Source organism: Vicia villosa, unplaced genomic scaffold (genome assembly GCF_029867415.1).
Source record: "Vicia villosa cultivar HV-30 ecotype Madison, WI unplaced genomic scaffold, Vvil1.0 ctg.003146F_1_1, whole genome shotgun sequence".
Classification (NCBI taxonomy): domain Eukaryota; kingdom Viridiplantae; phylum Streptophyta; class Magnoliopsida; order Fabales; family Fabaceae; genus Vicia; species Vicia villosa.
Window position 1 is genome coordinate 82,046 of NW_026706124.1, and position 21,811 is coordinate 103,856.

The 21,811-nt window shown below is 33.4% G+C and overlaps 1 protein-coding gene across 2 annotated transcripts; it reads left to right on the forward strand.

The window, feature by feature from the left end:
* The first annotated feature begins 3,376 nt into the window (after positions 1-3,376).
* LOC131640455 (2-C-methyl-D-erythritol 4-phosphate cytidylyltransferase, chloroplastic-like) lies at positions 3,377-10,002 on the forward strand. Of its 2 annotated transcripts, XR_009295259.1 has the most exons (12): positions 3,377-3,569; positions 4,837-4,905; positions 5,454-5,547; positions 5,859-5,920; positions 5,995-6,121; positions 6,636-6,710; positions 8,035-8,100; positions 8,210-8,302; positions 8,402-8,457; positions 8,775-8,854; positions 8,938-9,020; positions 9,361-10,002. XR_009295259.1 is itself a non-coding variant. In XM_058910846.1 (7 exons), the coding sequence occupies exons 3-7, from the start codon at positions 8,297-8,299 to the stop codon at positions 9,478-9,480; spliced, it is 345 nt and encodes a 114-aa protein (XP_058766829.1). In that variant the 5' UTR covers positions 6,136-6,710; positions 8,035-8,100; positions 8,210-8,296; the 3' UTR covers positions 9,481-10,002. The 2 variants fall into 2 exon arrangements, 1 of the variants encoding a protein (XP_058766829.1); XM_058910846.1 differs by lacking the exons at positions 3,377-3,569; positions 4,837-4,905; positions 5,454-5,547; positions 5,859-5,920; positions 5,995-6,121 and having other exon boundaries at positions 6,136-6,710.
* The last annotated feature ends 11,809 nt before the right edge of the window (positions 10,003-21,811 follow it).

The window sequence follows — 21,811 nt, forward strand, 5'->3', positions numbered from 1 at the left end:
ACCTTTTTGTTACAGTGCAATCGTCGTTTGAAGCATACTTCGTATTGCACCTCGACTCAACATTCCCGTTACTTTTCTCACCCTGCAAACTCCAAACTGTGTAACTTCTATCAATTCCAAACCGTAGTAAATGCGATGCCAACTGATTCCCGTCAACCTTATCCCCATAACAACAACCCATGCAAGGACACGCCATTCGAATCGGGGCTTTGGAGTGCGCAACCGCAAACTTAACGAATTCCCGTACCCCTTTCTTGTACTCTTTCAACAATCGGTTTGAAATCATCCATGTCTTATCCATGTCTTAATTAAGCTAAACAAAAACGATTAAAATTTCACTCTTCACAAGTAACCCCTATAGCGAATTCAATTCACAAAGTTAGTAAGTTCATCACTTAACGATTAACGAAATTGACATCAAGAATATTCCACATGTCGGAATAATGAGTATTATTTAATATAATCTAAAAGTTACAAAGTTACTAAGTTCACCACTTAAAAATCAGAGAATATTCCACATGTCGGAATAATGAGTATTACACTACACCAATGAGAATGACACAAAGGGACATGGCAGTTCAAATGTTAGTGTTTTGTTCTGTTTTTAGTCTGGAATCAGAGAAAATAAGCCACAGGCTGGTAGGGAAAAATTATGTTACAGAACTATTATATTTAACATGCAAACTCTCTAGTCTACCACAAATATATTATAACATAAACCTCTCTTATATCTATCTATTAAAACAATATTAAAATAGTTTAGAATCTATCACTCATGTTAAAACTTCAATAGATTAAAACATTAACACAGTTTAGAATCTATCACTCATGTCTTAATTAAGCTAAACAAAAACAAATAATTATTAAGGCACAGAACGGTATAATGCGTTTCTGTCAAAACGCAAAGGATACACGGAATGAATCTGAAGCAATAAAACGCAACATATTACTTTGGCGAGAGAGAACAATTAATTACCTGTATAGTAGTAAGCAACTTCTAAACCCACACAATGTAAGATTCTTGAAAACGATCAAACTTTCACTCTTCATAAGTAACCCCTATCTAGCAAAGATATTCCTGAAAAATATAAAATAAAAAACTTAATTGAAGAGTATAAAATGACATGGATAGACAAGCATTTTTACATGTGTATTTATTGAGCATAAGTAGTGCATTAATGTGAGTATACATAAAAATGAGGTCATACTCCATAGCTTAAAAACCAACAAGTTCATGGTATATTCCAATTAAGTTCAAAAGTGGGCAAAACAAGAATTAACTCATGGTTTTATCATGCTATTAGTATCCGGGAAGCCACGACAACAATAGTAAATCATGGTTTTATTGTTAAGTAAGCTAAACAAAAACACAATTACTGTTCAACATAAATATGAATATCAACGCAATTCTACAAAGTTCAATCTTTCAAATTTTTCAAATGGATTCTCACTCGATTTCTCTCGATTGCTTTCTCTCATCATGGATTCTCGATATGAACATCAATATGAACATCAATATGAACATCAATATGAACATCAATATGAACAATAATTAGTGTTCAACATCAATATGAATAACAACAATTTGCAAAGACCATCTCTCTCGATTGCTTTCTCTCATCATGGATTCTCACTCGCGATTTCTCTCAACAATGTTCAATCTTTCAAATGTCAAAAACATAACTATAAACCCTAATCCCAGTCAATCCCTAAATAACCCAAGGTTTCATTAAATCAGAATCAGAGCATACAAGTTACACAGTGATACAATCTTAAATGAAGACAACATGAAAATGGAAGAACCTTTAAATCGTGTACCTCCTTCGTCTTCTCTTCTTCGGCGATTCTTCTCCAGCTAGCGTATCTTCTTCAGCGTTCTTCTTCGTCTTCGTCTTCTGGGCGCGCGTGAGTTGTGGAGGGTATTTTTATGGAGGATAAGTGTTGCGGTTTTGAGGATGAGGTAAGGTTTTGAGGTTAAGTTCTTCGTCTTCGTCTTCTTCAGCGATGGAGTTTTGAGGTTTTGAGGTTGAGTTTGCAGTTCTGGGCAGCGATGGCAGAAAAAGAGGATTAGGGATTATGAAACGCATTAGAATAATTTTGATTTTAAAAATTTTAATTATGAAACAGCTATGAAAGCGCTTTTGAAAAGCGCCTTAGTACCCATAGCTATACTAGCGCTTTTTAGGGTAAAAGCGCTCTTGTACCCCACCCTCTATAGCAGCGCTTTTGAAAGCGCTTTCATAACCCCCCTATTAGAGCGCTTTTGAGAAGCGCTTTCGTACCTCCCCCTATAAGAGCGCTTTTTGAAAGCGCTTTCGTACCCCCCCCCTATAAGAGCGCTTTTTGAAAGCGCTTTCGTAACCCCCCCTATAAGAGCGCTTTTTTTGCGTGTTTTTTTATTTTGTTTTTAGCGAAACCTATACCAGCGCTTTTTCCTAAAAGCGCTTTCGTAGGGGTGCTGCTAAAAGACAAATTTGCCATAGTGTGCCAGAATATTAATAATTAGAGTTAACGACAGAGTTAACAAATTTGCCATAGTGTGCCAGAATATTAATAATCTGGGTCGAACATAAGCGCCATTTGAAATGGCGCATTCACTTAAATTTTATCTGTTGGCACTATTTGGTTTGGCGCATACTCTAGGGTGTGCTGCCAAACCTAAACATATTAGTAAATTTTTCAAAATGTGGTTTTTTAGATAATTTTTTTTTAAACCTTGTTATTTAAATTTTTTTCTCTTATTCAACCTCGGAAAAAATGTTTACATGGCAATATACAAAAAATTATATGTTTAAAATAAACCATAAAAGCATAACTGAGTATTAGGTGCAACTTCAATGAGCCAATCAAAATGCGAAACATGGCATTGTTTCTCCAACCTCACATGCTCTATTTTTACCTGAAATGGTGCTACATTGCTTCCCTCAATGCCATAATTATGACCTAATTTCCTTCATAAAAGCAAAAGTGGTCTCTGATTTTTCTAACGTGCTGCATCATTCAAGATTTGTTTTTTTGATAGCTTTGTATTAAAAAAGTAAAAGTAGATAACCCTATAATAAATGTATAAAGTCAGAAGACGTTAGCTACCATCCACTTAAAATTTAATTTTAAAACAAAAATCATATGTGATAGTATCATATATATATATATATATATATATATATATATATATATATATATATATATATATATATATATATATATATATATATATATATATATATATATATATATATATATATATATATATATATATATATATATATATATATATATATATATATATATATATATATATATATATATATATATATATATATATATATATATATATATATATATATATATATATGTGTGTGTGTGTGTCTGTTATTCTAACATTACACTTCACACTAAAGTGAGAAACACTCATTTCTTTCCTCTAATTCTTCAACTTGTTACACATTATTGTTCATAATATTTATGATTCGGTTTATATCAGCAATATGGAAGAAGCACTAGCAAGAAGACTTGTTCTTTAGGCTTTTAAGGATATGCAGCTTGCCATTGATTATTGCTTATTCCAGGTGATCTGTTTAAAATATTTATATAGTTTCTGATTTTATATCTTTCATCTTCTTGATGGTTGAGTCTAATCTTCTTTTTATACACTACTAGAAATACACGTATTACCTGCGGAATTTCCTGCGGAAAAAATTCCGCAGGTATACCTGCGGATTTTCCTGGGACTTTATTAAAATAAATAAATTTTCTACGGATATAGATTTGGCAGCAAATTCCGCAGGAATACCTGCGGATTTTACTGCGGAATTTATATTTTAAACCAAATATTTATCAATCATATAAAATCCGCAGGTAATTTCGCAGGAAATATTAAATTTTATTAAAACCAAATTGTAATACAAAATCCGCAGGTAATTCCGCAGGAAAACTTCCTGCGGTATTACCTGCGGATTTTACATATTTCAATTTTTAATAAAATTAATCATTATTTTTTCTATTTTATTAATTTTATTTATAGTGGTTTTTTATTTAGTTTAATTTTACTTTTTTATCTTAATTTTTTTTATGCTATTAATTATTTTTATAATGTATTTTAGTTAATATTTATTTTTAATTTTAATCTTAATTTTTAATAAAATAAATAAATGGTATGTAGATTTTGAATTTTATATATATATATATATATATATATATATATATATATATATATATATATATATATATATATAATTTTTCAACTTATTATATTTTAATAATAGGATAGTTTTATAAAAAAAAATAAGTATTTAATGAAAATACCCTGACAGTGTAAAGAAGTTTTACACTGTCAGTGAAATCTAAACCGTTAAATCATATAAAAAATTGACTTTTCCTTTTAATTAAATATAAAGTATTTATTTTTAAGGGTTGTGATATATCGACCGTGTAAGTTCAAAAAAATTTACACTGACAGTGCAGTACCTTTAAGTTCAAAAAATAATAGGTATGAAAGTTTTTCAAAAATAAAATTGTAAATAATTTGATGGGAATTTATATTTTAAAAAATAAAATTTTAAATGTTTAACTTGATTGGAATCGAACCCACCTTTTAAATCAATTAAATGCATTATGTGAACCACTAAGCCACTACACTGCTTTGTTTTTTTTTTTTAGTTACATTTATTTGTTTAACAAATTACTCACTCTCACGTTTAAACAATATTCAAAAACCTAAGAAACCACCACTCACTCACTCTCACGTTGTAGCTACTCAACTTCAAACACCTAAAAATCACTTCGTTCTTCTCTTGTGTTCAACCGTGTTCTGTTGCCATCACCGCATCTTCGCAGGTGTTTTGCTGCCGCAATCTCGTCGGAGCCTAGCGTTGTGGTCTTCTTCATCTTCACACTTCAACTCAGGTATTCTCTTGACATTATAAACATTTCGTTCCTCGGAGTCCCATCACCGCATCTTCACACTTTAATAAGAAATACCAGTGCTATCAAGTTATGGCTTAAGCTAAAAATCAATTGAAATCATGAATGTTACAAGAGTTTCAGTTTCCATAGCTAGGGTTTTGTTCCTGTTTTTCTGATGTGGTAAATTTGTTCCTATTCATTTCTGAAATTAGATGATTTTAAGTTAGGTTGAATATAAACTTATGTGATTTTTGTAAACAAGGTGTTTGTTGAAATGATTTTAGTCTTAGGCTTCAAAGTTGTTGTCTTGTAACTGGTGAAGGGCTTAAGGCTCTTGGTATGGCAGTGAGTAATGGTCTTGAAGAATTGGCACTCGTAAACTCTGATGTGGTTGAAAGGGAGAAAGTATTGCTTGCAACTTTGGGTCAACTTAGTTGTCGTGTTCATTGGAAATGATTCTGCTCTATTTAAACAATAACCTCTACTCATTCTATCATTTCCATCTGCAATTTTAAATGACCTGACAGTTATAGGTCCATCTTCTGCAGGCTCTTTCTGCCCCTTAAACAGGAGCTTCAAGGAAATCACCACCTTTTGCTTTGATTGCTTGTAGAAAGAAGGTTTTTCAGTCGCAATTAACACGTAAGGTCTAATTCATGTTGGTTATTCATTTCCATGTTGGTTTCTTGCATTCATTTGGTTGATTTGAAGGTGAGAGGCTGTAAAGGACTCACTAGTGTGTATATTAAAAGTGTAATATATGCATACTGTTTTAACACTTCCTCTTACTTTAGTTTCTGATTTCTAGATTCTACTAGGGTCAGGCTATGAATCTTGTCGGCAATATTATCAATTTTCAGTCATTTATTCTAAGAGTGTAGACCTGGCTGCTACTATTTGAAAATAATTTTTTGAGTTGATTTGTCTACTCTGTTCAATCATCAACACTGCAGGGAAAATAAAAATTTGACTGGAACTGCAAGATATGCTAGCATGAATACTCACCTTGGCATTGGTATGTGTTATGACCCTTCATTCAACTTGTATTCTGAATGATTAAATTTTGCTATCTAATACTGCTTATTCCAGGCTTTGTGTCGGGGTTATCCAACAGAATTTGCATCATACTTCCATTACTGTCGCTCACTAAGGTTTGATGATAAGCCAGATTACGCTTATCTCAAAAGGATATTCCGTGACCTGTTTATTCGGGAAGGTTTGAAATTATTATTATATAGAAAGGATAACTTTTTCCTCATTTCTTAAGTTTATAATTTATAGCTGTTCTAATTGAGATTATTTTAAAATACTATTTGATCTAATTTCTTCTTTTAAGGAGAAGAGAAGATAGTAAGTATGTATGGTCCCTATTTTCGAAGACAGTGACATACACTATTTTAAGAAACATGTATATATGGTCCCTGCTGCACCTTTGATACTGAGAGAAAGAAAAAAACTCAATGGATTCCAAATTTGATGGGCCTACAAATTGAATTCATCAGTTATGAAATTACCTGTTTCTGGTGCATATATATTTCCTTGATTAAAGTGTCCTATCAAATACTGTTAGAAGATCTATTAGAAATATATTTGGTTTTGGTTGAAATATTAACTACTTAAATAAGGTGGACTAAGTTTTATTCTAAATGTGTTTCTTTTGTAGTAACTTTGATTTGACATTGTTAAAGGTTGTGATTTTTGTTTGTTTGTTTTGATTTGTGATTTAACAGAAACAAACAAAATTGGCCCAAGATGAGAACCTTTTCCTAGAAAACATTCTACGGCTGCTACTTCAAGAATTTGTGGTATGTTAAACTGTTGCCCGTGTTTATAGATTATTCTTTTTTATTATTTGATAGTTGAATATGTTTATAGATCTTAAGCTAAATTTTTTCTAGGTTAGCAGCCTAGGACAATAATCAAAAGCTTAATGCAAAATGAAAGCATATCCCATATAATATATTTACTGTTGAATTAAGTAACTTTGAAAAGTTTATAATCATCACATATAGCTAGCTTTGTTACTGCCCTTATAATTTTTTCTAATAAATATGATTGAGGGAATGGTTGTTCTTAACTACATAAGCCCATAAGTGTTTGCCAACTACACTAGTAAAGTTACAACCGACAAAATTGAATGAGTAGAAAATTTATATAATTTAATTTGTGGTAGTCAAGTATATAAGCATGTCACCAAAATGTCCTTAATAAGTAACAGAAATATAAATAAATAGCAGTGTTTCAGTTTATAGAACTAGATGTTTCAGTTTATAGACTCTGCAGGGTTTTGAAAATAAATAAATAATACAGACTCTGAAGTGATTGTTGCTTTATAATGTTTCATAGTAAATTGGGCTATATGAGATGTTGACTCTGATAGCCTGCATGGAACAGTCATCAAGTATTAAGTTTTATTTGAAAGCAACTTGTTTCTTTACAGTCATCAAGTATTAAGTTTTATTTGAAAGCAACTTGTTTCATCTTATGATCCATTGATATTATTCTTCAAATGCCAACCAACACCCAAAAAAAAAGCTCGGAAGAGAGCTTGGGGAAGTATATATGTATGTAGAAGATGGAGGAACATATGTATTATATATATAGTAGTTTATAGAAAGAAATTAAGACGAAGATTCCTGTGAATAGAGTGTAAAGGAAGTGAGGGTTTGGGTGGGGAGGCTCGAAAACTTAGGCAAGTGGAAGGGAGGGGTAGTGAATGTAGTTACTTGTATTATCAATAAAATCAAAGTGGATATATTAGAAAAGTAGCAAAGGTGAGTATACCATAACAGGTTTTTACAGTCTCTTTTATGACAGACTAAGATCAATAAAGATTCTTATTATCATGTAGTAATTTATTTTCTTTATAGTTAACGTTAGTTGATTGTGAGGGTGAAAGTCTATCAATTCAAAGCACATGGTTTAAGCTAAGGAGATAAAGTTGACCCAAAAAATGTTCTAGTCACGAATATTAAAAAAATCTAGATATCAATTATAAAATGGTCCATACAATGTTTTCATCTCTCAATTTTTGTTACCCCTGTATAGTGATACATTTAGTATATCTTTTGGTTATAACTAAATAATAACGTGATGTTAACCTTAGGATTCTTGTATATTGTCATGCAGATGAGGACAACAAGAAGGATTCTTCTATATCTATTATGGTTTGTTTCATGAATTCACTTTGATCGGGTTAGTGTCAGTGTCGTGTCTGGTATATGTGTCTCTGGTATGTGAAACTCGTAGCTTCCAATTATTGAGATGAATAAACTAAGAGGTTGAGGTGTTTTTGTTTTCTTAGGAGAAGGAGAAAGATGCTGAGTCTGATGCTGTTGTCAAAGACAGAAGCGTTTCAGCTGTCTTGCTTGCAGGAGGGAAGGGCAAGAGGATGGGAGTATGATTTCTATCTTTTGTTACTAGTATTTTGATTTTTCTTCAAAATCTATTGCATGGATCAGTTTCTTGTGTTTATTATTTGTTTGTACAATTGTAGGCTAATATGCCAAAGCAGTACCTTCCTCTGTTGGGTCAACCCATTGCACTCTATAGGTAATAATCATGTTTCCATCTCATTTTCATAATAACTAACAGATATGTTTATATGTTTCCTGCATAATAAAATCGTGGTAGTAATAAATAGGACCGTGTTGATTTTCAATGTACATAATCTAATGTCTTTTCATGCGGAAGGGGGCATCATTGCATTTAACAGCAAAAGAAAGAGCATGGTTCTGAGATATATAGTATAATACACTATCCTGTATTCATTTTATTTGGCTCGTATCTTCACTCACTTTATGTGCTTCACAATGTGTTTCATTTCTTTTCAATATAACTTAATTAGAGAATCTGTCAATCCGCTGCAGTTTCTTGACTTTTTCTCACACGCCTAAAGTCAAAGAAATCGTTGTTGTTTGTGATCCTTCCTACAGGGACATTTTCGAAGGTTTCTTCTTTCTTCACTTTGGTTTATTTCAAAAACGATGCCTTTCGCTCTTGCTATTAATATTCTGTTTTATTATCCCTCAGATGTGAAAGGAAATTCCCAAGCAAAACTCAAATTTGCACTGCCAGGAAAAGAAAGACAGGATTCTGTTTACAATGGCTTTCAGGTATGTGCTGTTTATTTTTATTTAATTCTGCGATTAAGTTATCTTTTCATGCATTTTCTTTAGCTCAATTTTATATTAGTTGAGGCCAGTGTTTCTTTTCTTACCTCTTCCTTCCAAACAATGATGATTAGCTGTATGTGAAAAACCTGTACCTTGCCAAACAATTTTCTCAGATACTTTGGATAACTCAAGTAAATATAGATATACCTAGGCCAGACTATCAGAACCACTGAATCACATTGCTAAGTGAATCAATCAGTGATGGGATGTAACTAAAATTCTAATCACTTATTTATCCCTTTTACACTCCTTATATATTCATAGTTACCCTTCTTCACAGGATATTGATTCTAACTCTGAGCTTGTTTGCGTCCATGATTCTGCAAGACCTTTTGTGCTACAAGGAGATGTGAAAAATTTTGGTCCATATATATACATGATAACACTAAACACTAAATAGCCAAAACCCCCCACTATTCATTTTACAAACATTTCAATCTCACCTCACTTTCATTATCACAATCTCACCTCACTTTCAGTATCACATACCAGTATTAATGTAGAAAATACAGCTGATTAAATGTAATAATATACTGTATATGATTATGTATCTCACATATATACATGATAATTAGAATTGGTCCCTATTTGTACCAATTTTTATTCATTACATGTTAATTTCTGGCACATGATTTGTCTTTTGGAGAAAACCACTATTGCATAACTTTAGTGATTGTATATATTGTTTAGTATTTAGTAGAAGCAATACATATCTAGAGACTACAAAATTATTATTTTTTTATTTTTTAAACAATTTTCCTGCGGATTTACCTGCGTAATTTTCCTGCGGATTTACCTGCGGAATTTTCCTGCGGATTTATCTGCGGAATTACCTGCGGAACTTTCTGCCGAAAATATTACCCACGAAGGTTTTAGCTGGGGACAATAAACCGCAGGAAAATCCGCAGGTAAAGTGTTTCCTGCGGAAATTTAGCTAAAATCCGCAGGAAATTCCGCAGGTAATACGTGTATTTCTAGTAGTGATATTTTTGTTTTATTAGTAATACTAGAATATACAATAAATAAAAATTGATGTGTAATATTATTTAAAAATAAGTGTGAAATTTCATATTTAAAGTCACAATTTTTTTTAAAAAAATGTTTATTTTGTTTTGTATGGATTATGGTTATAGTGTATTTTATAATATTAAAAAAGTATTTAGATTCTGATTTGATATCTTTCGTTTTATTACAAAATTAAAGTTAAATGCATAAAAATTTCAATATTGAAATCATAATTTTATAATTTTGTGCAAGTTTTCTGTAGTTGAAAATTTGTTTTTCTTTGATAAACAGAAAATTTTATTAAACAAAATGCTTACAACCAAATATAAAAAAATGTTGTGAAGAAAGGTAAACGGTAGTATAAGAAATTTATCAGAAAAGGAGAAGTTTGAGAAAAGAGAAACAAACATTACAAGTTAATTATCACGTGGTCATAGAAAATGGATAGAATATTCTGAATCTTGAGGGTGAAGAACCAGAATATTATGTGAGAAGAAGAAATATAATTTTATTATCCACATATTTTAATAAAAGTTATATTGATTTAAATGTATTTTAATAAAATTAATATGTTAAAAAAAATCTAGACACAATACTTTATGACTGAGACAGGAAAAAATAGGCTTTGCTACTCTATCTCTCTGCAAGCTAGCGTATGAAAATACTTTATTAAGTGTGACAGGAAAAATCTAGACACAATACTTTATTAAAGAAACCTCTTAGAAGATTATTGTTTAAAGAAACCTCTTATCCTTCATGAACAACCATAACTCGAATGAAATACTAAAATACCAAGAGACAAACACAACATATAATTAATGGAAAGCAAAGAAAAGTTACCCAGAATGAAACTTCGCGGAGGACCGGTGAGAAGGGTACCGACGGCTGGTGACTTATTCGGCCAGGTGTTCGTGAATATTTGATGAAAAAGTGAAACTTGGCAGGGGTGTTGTATTGATGAACACTGTTGATGTTGTCGTTTTAGTTATGAGGTGAGTGTATGGTTTGTATGGGGTGATGATGAAAAAGGGATGATGAAAACTTGGGAGGTTTGTATGGTTTTAAAGAAAAAGTGATGATACAATAAAAGCAAAATGTGATGATGAAAACTTGGGTGACGTTGTTGTAATGTCGCAAGCAAAATGTCCTTTGATAAAGCAAAATGTGATGACTGTGTATGTAACACAATGATAGATTTGGAACATTCATCAACTTGCAAAGATTATGAGTCGAAGTCTTTGTTCAACGGGTCAATGGTCAATGTCCTTTCACTATCACATTTTATTTTCTCCGTCTCTATCAAAGTTTAGCTTTTCACATATTATCCATTTTTGATTATACATATTTTTATTATAGCTTTCTAGCTCATACCTATTTTTAATATAACTCCACTCAATGTTGGCCACTTTCTCTTTAAAAAATATTCCATCCAATTCAATGTGGACAATTGATGGTGGTGAACAGCTTGGTTGCTCTTATATTTGAATCTTCTCGTATTCCTTTGAGACATTTCTATTCATTGAATCCAGCCTTAAAAGCCACGTTTCATTTTCAACTAATTAATTAGTGGTATTCAATAGGATACATCATTTCCACCATGATAATGATGGATGCTGATAAAAGAACAAATGCTTTTTATCAGCATCCATCATTATCATGGTGGAAATGATGTCTCCTATTGAATACCACTAATTAATTAGTTGAAAATGAAACGTGGCTTTTAAGGCTGGATTCAATGAATAGAAATGTCTCAAAGGAATACGAGAAGATTCAAATATAAGAGCAACCAAGCTGTTCACCACCATCAATTGTCCACATTGAATTGGATGGAATATTTTTTAAAGAGAAAGTGGCCAACATTGAGTGGAGTTATATTAAAAATAGGTATGAGCTAGAAAGCTATAATAAAAATATGTATAATCAAAAATGGATAATATGTGAAAAGCTAAACTTTGATAGAGACGGAGAAAATAAAATGTGATAGTGAAAGGACACTGACCCGTTGAACAAAGACTTGGACTCATAATCTTTGCAAGTTGATGAATGTTCCAAATCTATCATTGTGTTACATACACAGTCATCACATTTTGCTTTATCAAAGGACATTTTGCTTGCGACATTACAACAACGTCACCCAAGTTTTCATCATCACATTTTGCTTTTATTGTATCATCACTTTTTCTTTAAAACCATACAAACCTCCCAAGTTTTCATCATCCCTTTTTCATCATCACCCCATACAAACCATACACTCATGATCATACTAAAACAACAACATCAACAGTGTTCATAATACAACACCCCTGCCAAGTTTCACTTTTTCATCATCACCCCATACAAACCATATAATCAGGGACCACATTTGGGAAACCCTAAAAATCTCCAGGGCATCACTCAAAGGCTTCAATCATTTTCAAATAATCCATGTGACAATATCCATAGGGCATTTCACTTCAATTCAAGATCCACAGTCATCAATTCCATCTGGTCGACGATTAGGGTTTTTAACCTAATTCACCTGGACAGTTGACTTTTAATCAGGACATGGATCCAAAACTCAAAACATGGCTCAAGAACTTCTATTACCTCAATATAATCCATTCACATCACTCATTTGAGGAGGAGAACTTGATTAATCACAAAAGTCCAAAATTTCACTTCATCTGGAAAAAGTCAACTGTACAAGATCACCTTTGACTTCCAAGTTTTTTGGTCAAACCATGACCTTTAAGGATCAATATCATCAATATATGATTATTGAAGTCATTTGACCAAAGAAAATCAAGAAAATTCATCAAGGATCAAAAAGTCAACAAAAGTCAAACTAAGTGCATTTTTGACCTAGTTCAGGGATCTCAAAATTTCACCTACACAACTCAAAAAACTTCCAACATGAAAGTTGCATATCTCATCAAATAAAACAACTTCTCACAAATGAACTTTCTTCAAGAGATCAATCATTTAAGAGGTATGGACTTTGGAAGTTATAGGTCATGAAAAACTTGGAAAATTTTGAAGTGTTTTGACCTAGTTTTCTTCAAACTTTGGGCCTGTTTTACACAAATTTCCCAAATGATTTTGGAAAAATCCCAAACTAATGAATTGAAGTACATATTAAGGGCTTTCCAAATTGAGCTCAACCTTCTCCAAATTCATTTTGAGCTAGGAGATATGCTTGTTCAAAGTTGGCCTCATGAAGTAAAATTATAGGTCATGTACAATTTGAAACTTTGCAATTTTGTGCAAATGGCTTCACTAAATGATGCTATACGACCCATGATACATCTGCAAGCATACCATGCATCCATTTTCACCATGGCATAAGAATTGAAGAAGATTCCCAAAAGTAAGAACATGTGATTATGTAATCATTACTTTTGAGAATTTATGGTAAGTAATGATTCATCAATTGGAATCTTCTCCTAAGCCAATAGAAAGCCTCTACACATCAAAAATGTTCCCCAAGATCAGATGGAATCAATGGATAGGGAGCTATTTCGGTTTGGCCATTATTGCATCTTGGAGATTCTTTGAATTTCTTCATGGCCAAGAAACCAAAACTCTCTCATTAAGCAAGCTCACTCCCTCAATCTGTACAGAACTCTTTGCCTATAAATACAAGTGCCATCCTTCATATTAATCACACCAAAGCAACCACAATTCTTGCTTTCTCCTTCTTCGTCTCACTCTTAGCAATTTCAAAGGTTCTTTGGCAAGAAGACTCGGGTTCTTCAAACCAGAGCTCTTCCTTTGAAACTAAGTGTTCTAACCTTTCAAGGAGGTCTATTAGAGGTGATCCAAACACCTGGAACACTTCTGTAAGTGCAAGAACATCATCTTCACTTTCAATTTGGAGCAAAGTCAGTTGGAGGTCTGTAGCACGATTCAAGAGGAGTCAAGCAAGACCAAACATCCAAACACGTTCTTTAGAGTGTGGTGAAGCTATCCAGATGGTCGCAGCTCATCTGTAACTGCAGATTCACCAACCTCCATGTTCACTTGAAGCTCAATTTGAAGGAATCGGGTTGGACGATTCTGAGATGTTCAAGTTAAATAAGCATTCAGTTAGCACCACTAAGTCCCCAGGAAGCTTTTAGGATCACTCACACAAGCCTAGGTGTCTCCTCATCATCCTCATGACCTTCACTTTCAGAGGTATTTTTCCAAACTCCAACACTCCAATTTAAGTATTCTTTGCAATATATCTTGATACCAGTTTGTTTAGCATCATCAGAGGATTAAAAACCATCTATCATCATTCATTTATTCATCTTGTTCATCATTTAATTTTAAAATTAGGGATTATGTGTTCTTTGTGTTTTATGAAAAAATTAGATAGTTGTAGTTAATATAAATAAATATTAGTTGCATATCTGGATTCGTGAGGGAATTTAGAGAAAAATTCATGTTTACATCATCGGATTTGGTTGAGAAACGAAAGAGTTGGAATTTCAAAATCATGGAAGCTTGAAGTTGAAGATGATAATGGTGGTGGCGCGCAAAATTCAAATCCAGGGTTAGGGTTTATTTTATTTTGAGTGGAAGTTATTTTATAAACGACTACATCGTTATAGCCCAGTGGTAAAGAGAGTTTGTGAGAAGCGTGTGCCCAACGTCTCGGGTTCAAATCCCCCTCGCCCCAGACTTTTTGATTTTATTTCATTTTTTGTTCTATGCACTTAAATAACATATGTATAGCATTGGAATCACCACTATGACACCAAACGCACGTTGGCTGGTTGGTGTATATTTTGGGAACTAGCTTCAAGGGCGTGGGTTCAAGCCTTGGTGGAGACAAATCCTTATTTTTTATCACCTTTCTCACTTATTTTCTTCATAACTTCAACCAATTAATTCACCCTTCAAATTAAATCATTTTTGCTTGATTTTTCACACACTTGTTATTTGATATACTTATTTTCTAGATAATCAAAAAATTTACAAAAAAATATATTATTTAGATATATTTTAATTAGGTTAAAAATCATATGTTTTAAGTATGTTTTAAATACTTTAAAATATAGTTTTCACTTAATTTCAAAACCTAATCACTTGTACATACTTTTGTGTTAAAACCCTAATAATTTAGGTCTTAATTAGGTGTTGGCTTTGCCTCTAGCATAATTAAGTTGGTTTTTATCAATCCTCAAAAACTGTTTCTAATCTCCGATCAAACAGACACTACTAAAAATATGACATTTTACATCAGACATTTTACCTCAAGTATTAAAATATATGATGTGAAAAATATAATTTAGGGAAAAATATAACATGATGGTAGTTTAGTAAATAAAATAAAATTTTGTTATAAAGGATTTTACATCGGGCCTAGATTTTCCCTAATGTGAAAAGTCCAATAATAAAAAAATAAAATACGGTGGCAGTATTGTAAAAAAACTAAAATTTTGTTATAACAGACCCTCACATTGGGCTATACAAACAAGCCTACACATCGGGTTATATTCAAAACCGATGTAAGTACATTTCTCTTGTTTCACAAAACGCTAACCCTTCCTCGTGAACTCAACCTTCTCTCGTGCCGCTCACTTCCCCCTCTTGCTCTTTGTAACACCCTTCAAAACCCCGCGGCAATTAATTACATAAATCAGAGTAACATGCACAAGAGTGTCACAATTTATAAATAAAATAAACAACATCGGTTATATGTCATGCATTTACTAAGGAACATTTCATTATAACTCATAATTAATAATATATCATGTTGACACAGCGGCACAACATCATCAAATTACATCACATCATCGATGTGATAGTCCTCAAATAAATTAAACAAAATGAGTTATTATCATAAACTCAAAAACAACGTTTCCCCCAGTGTTACACCTATCAGAGCATGACCCGACGCTAAACAACATATCGACTCATGAGCTAATCCTCACCGAGTCGGAGCCGCTATCCTCAATCTGAAAAATATAGTGTAAGGATGAGTCTCATTCTCAATTAACAAATATTATTGCATTATAAATAACAACACATGAATAGTTATATTATTCACCCAATCCATCTATATTCAGATATCCATCATCACACAAAACACATAATACCAATCATAACAATAAAATACATCCAGTCATGTTATCAAATTCACGCATATGAATGCAACTGACTCTATGCATGTGGTACCAAACATCACCAGTGGAAATCATCCACCGACCGATCTATCATCATCCAGATACGGCCCTGCCAGCACAAATTCCACACAATGGGAATTCTGCCCTTCACTGAATCCTCTCATCATCTAGGATTCAGCCCTCATCAATGTTTATGAATGCATGCAAACATATATATATATAACATACATTATTAAGCATGTTCATATATACATTAACATCATTCATCACAAATCAATCATCATCACCATCATTACAGCACATACATGTATTACACTAATCATCATCATTAAAAGTGAGAATATACATGTATTCACATCTTCCAAAACAATTCAATCATCATTGTACAATTCTCAACAATCATCACATAATCATGTTTTCAAAACACGTCTTATATTGTCATATCTCATCACATGTGTCAACAATATATCATCCATCAAACGAACAAAGTATTCAAATCATACTCATATCATCACATGAAATATCTCATGAGTTCCATTACACGATCAAACAAGATCATCATACGAATCATGTTTAAAACATAGCATGTATTGTCATATCTCATCATATATATGTACAATACACCATTCATCAAGTAATAAATTCATAATTCAAAATTAATTGAAAGCTACACCTCATTTTATCATTTAAACTCATAGGTTATCTCATAAGGTTCATCATACTCGAAACGGCACTAAAAACGGAGTTACGGATCAAAAGTTACGCATCATTGAACTTTCGAAGAAAATCACAAAACATAATTTTTACACCCAGAAGCCATACGCGTATCACCTATCTCATACGCATCCATACGCGTATCACCATGCCTCATACGCGTATCATACGCATTTCATCAGAACCAAAAATGGCCTAAAAAAAAACCCATACGCGTATCAGCCTTGCCATACGCGTATCACCAGAATAATTCTCCTCTTTCACAATTTCCATACGCGTATGAGCATCCTCATACGCTCTCATATGCAAATCACCAGCACAAGTGCTTAGGGACAGGGCAGCTGTGTACCATACGCGTATGGCCCTTTGGGAGTGTCCCTCATACGCGTATGACCTCATCCCATACGCGTATGGCACTGTTCCATACGTGAAACACCAGAAAATGCCCAGAACCTGCAACTTCGCATCAGTCCAAAACTCACTCGTTCTTACTCATACCAGTCCATGATTTTGAGTCTAAAACAGTCCAATTTTCACTCTATTATTCATAGAATTCATTCATACGGATTAATCCATCATCCTACATCAATTCATACATCAAAACCCCAAAATCTAAACCAATTCATCGGATTCAAAAACCTAACTCTGACATACAAATCAAATTGAATCAACAATACAGCTATCATGCACCAATCATCTATAATTACGATAAGAGGTGATAATTGGAAGAGTCCCCCCTTACCTTAGCCAAATTCTTGATCTTTGGTCCTCTTCCTCTTTGGTTCCTCTTTACGTTCCTCAGCTCTTCTCTTCCACTTCTCATTTTCCACGTTCTGACTCTTTTTCCTTATTTCCTTTATTTTATGAAACCATAAAATAATTAGTAATGGGCTTACTCACTTAGCACCCCCATACTACTAATCTCACCATCCGGCCCAATGGCCCTTAATCCATAATTCTCCAATAATTCAACAAAATACCCAATAATTCTAAATAATAATTTAATTTCCGATTAAATTAAAATTAGAAAATATGGGGTGTTACAACTCTCCCCCACTAAAAGAGTTTTCGTCCTCGAAAACATACTTCTAGTGAAAAGTTCCAGATAGGAGTCCTTTGTCTATCTCTCTAGCTCCTAAGTAACATTCCCATCAGTCGATCATCAAAATCCATCTGATGTTACCAACAGAAAACATGTCTCACGCATTCAATTCTTGGCTCTTGCGTCGTACTTGACCACCCAAAGGTGTACTACTCGTTATACCTCCAAAAGGTTAACAACAATAGTACATTGAGGTACGACTCATACAATACGCCCAATAACTGAATAATAAAATTACACAACCATGGTATGACCACACCTGATCAACACTGCAGTAATGTATTCCATCTACCGAATGTACCATCCTTAAACACACTCTTCCATCTGAGCGATAAAATAATACTTACACTTTTCACCAACTGCTCCCTTCAAGAAACTCAATACTCATATGCCCATACCATTGAATTCCAATTATCTGACTCCTCTTAAGTCACACCATCAATTATCCAACACTTTACATTCCTCTTTTTCCGCCCTACTCTGATTACTCATCACAATCATTTATATCAAATAGATTTCTGAGTTACTACATCTATTAAAACATCCTAACCATCCGAACGAGTACACACACAAGTAATTACAATCACACTCATTAGCCTCAATATACTGTCACTTACAAAATAGCTCAAACTGAGTCACGCTCTCTACTAAGAATTAACTCAACTTCGTCCTTCATAGAGTGTAATTCCTCATTATATCTGGAATTTACAATATCACCTCAATAACGACACAAAATTATTACAATATCATATAGCACTAACTCTTCGTTTTAATTTCGCCGAATACATACTCGTTAACTACGTCCAACCGTAATAACATATTCATCATCTCGGCAATTATTCAAAAGATTTATAATCCTCCGGCACGACATCCTTACATCCACTAGATTCTAAATCCAACATATAGATCAATACATATTCTCTACGTAGGCTTCCGACATATTAATTCCTTACTTCCCGCGAGTAGTACTCATAACACTACTCCACATCACACTTTCACTGCGCGACTCTGATTACCCGTCTTAAGTCATTTGTCCATCATGTTGCACTCTTTCATATTCACCTCTTCATAAGTTCACACAACATAGTGAGTGATTATTCCCACGGCTTAGTATTCATCACATCTTATACCATTAAGGTAACAAAACAAGCTCATCTAATCTATATGACTCCACATACTACCAACAAGAGATTTAGGGTGATCAAGTCCTAAATTTGTCAATATTAGTTGAAAATCATATTTAAGCATAAACCGTCGTTACTACATAATAGTGTCCATTTCCGAGTTTGCACCCAACTCATTAACATCGTCATAGTCCAATAATTCACTACGTTATCCTTCTAGAATATCCTTCTGAAGTTCAAAACATCAGTTACACAAATCCAATCACTCAACCTCATTATATTATTCCCGTCGATTCTGAATTCACCGCCTTTACTTTGGTAATTCAAAGTCAACCTATCAATCAACTCAACATCATCTTTCTGACCTTCTCTAATCTCGTCAAGAATACCACTAGTCATCTTTTAGCATACTCAACCTAACACTATTAGGAGCGCCTTCACATACCAACTCAAGTCTCAAAATTGTCCAATTAAATCTAACTCATTCATCATTAGCACCGACATATTTAAAGACTTCCTACGCAATACATAGCTCAACATTTTTCTTACCAGGATGGTAATTCAAACCAAAATCTTAATCCCAAAAAATATACTCTAACCATCTATGCTATCTCATATTAAGCCCTTTTTGATCAAAGAGGTACATTCCGCTCTTATGATCACTAGACACTTCGAATCTTGAACCATACAATTAGCCCGCACGACCAAGACAACATTCATAATTCGTGGTTTTAACCCAAATTCCATGATATCCCTCACGTTCAAATATCATCCCACTCGGAATCTCAACGAAGCCTTCTTCACACCAATAGGTGTCAGAAATTTTCTACAATTCTTCTTTTATACCTATCGTTACTTTGTCATCACAGATACGATTCCAACAGTTCTAAAGTTTATTCAATCTTTACTACTAATTCACTTCTCACTAAAATCCATCGATACTCAAGTCATCTTCATTACCGAATACCTCATCAACATATTCATTGACAACATATTCTACTCAACTTCGTTTCAAATAATCCGACAATAGGCATTCTTATTCAACCAGTTTCACGCTTCCATAACCGACTTCAGCACCTCTCCTCATAGGGTCACCCTACTGTATTTATAACTCTCCCATAAAGTATAACATAATCCCTCCTCTTCGTAGGTTCAAACGGCACATTAATCCGACACTCGAAACTCAAGATATGAATTTTCCAACGTCATCCAAAATGCAACATCAACATCATGCAGCAACGCTCTATACGGTGTTCCCAAAACTCTTCAAATGGTATATTTAATTCTTAAAATTACTTCTCAACAACCTTTTAATTATTCCTTCAATCCGTCCAACACTGACACTGACATCCCGTGCAGTACCAATAAGTCTAGTTCTAAGAACAAGAGTAACCGTAACTTCACCACTTTCCAACGTCATTCTGACACAATTAATTATGTTACAACTGCTGCAACCCTTTTTATAACAAAGTTCATCTCGTTAGCTTTCCGACGCTTCAAACAGAACTCAAATCGAATGTCCAGAACTCCAGTTATGAATTTTCGAAGTTCTGCAGCTATTCAAGAATTTTCTTGCGTTTTGCTTACGAAAATCTCTCTCCAAAACTCATTCTCTCCAACTCTATCACATTCCAAACAGCCCCTTATCGTATCTCTTCATTTCCAAACACTCTTATTACTTGAGCAACACATCCTATCACCAAGGTGCGATTTCTGAAACATTACAACATCAATCCTCTTTGCAAACTTGCAGCCGAATCTCTTCCAAGACGTAAAGTTACTCAACTGACATCTTCGCAGTACACTAGTAGAGCTGACACATCACAACTTTCCAATTTCCTTCTCTTACAATAACTGTCAATTACCTCTAATCATCTTCCTTCAAGATGTTCCAACTCAATTTCCAGTGGAGTCTTAATTCCAAGTCACCTTCAACTCGGGAAACAACAAACTCCAACAATGCTCGCACTGTTGCCAACAACAGCCTACTGAATCAATCTTCTTACAACTGAAACATAACCGAGAAGCGAAGCTTCTCCCCCACTTGTTTCAATCCAACACCTGCAACAAACAACCAAGTACCGACAGTGATTCACTCACATGTCGCGTACCAAGGAATAAAATGCCGACAATATACAACTATCGCGCAACTCAACTGACTCAACAATTGGCCGGACGGACCAACCTGCTCTGATACCACTATTGTAACACCCTTCTAAACCCCGTGGCAATTAATTACATAAATCAGAGTAACATGCACAAGAGTGTCACAATTTATAAATAAAATAAACAACATCGGTTATATGTCATGCATTTACTAAGGAACATTTCATTATAACTCATAATTAATAATATATCATGTTGACACAGCGGAACAACATCATCAAATTACATCACATCATCGATGTATTAGTCCTCAAATAAATTAAACAAAAATGAGTTATTATCATAAACTCAAAAACAACGTTTCCCCCAGTGTTACACCTATCAGAGCATGACCCGACGCTAAACAACATATCGACTCATGAGCTAATCCTCACCGAGTCGGAGCCGCTATCCTCAATCTGAAAAATATAGTGTAAGGGTGAGTCTCATTCGCAATTAACAAATATTATTGCATTATAAATAACAACACATGAATAGTTATATTATTCACCCAATCCATCTATATTCAGATATCCATCATCACACAAA

Coding starts and splice junctions, on each gene's coding strand:
- LOC131640455 (XM_058910846.1), top strand. Junction 8,458..8,774: donor CAACCCATTGCACTCTATAG/GTAATAATCATG, acceptor AATCCGCTGCAG/TTTCTTGACTTTTTCTCACA. Junction 9,021..9,360: donor CTGTTTACAATGGCTTTCAG/GTATGTGCTGTT, acceptor CCTTCTTCACAG/GATATTGATTCTAACTCTGA.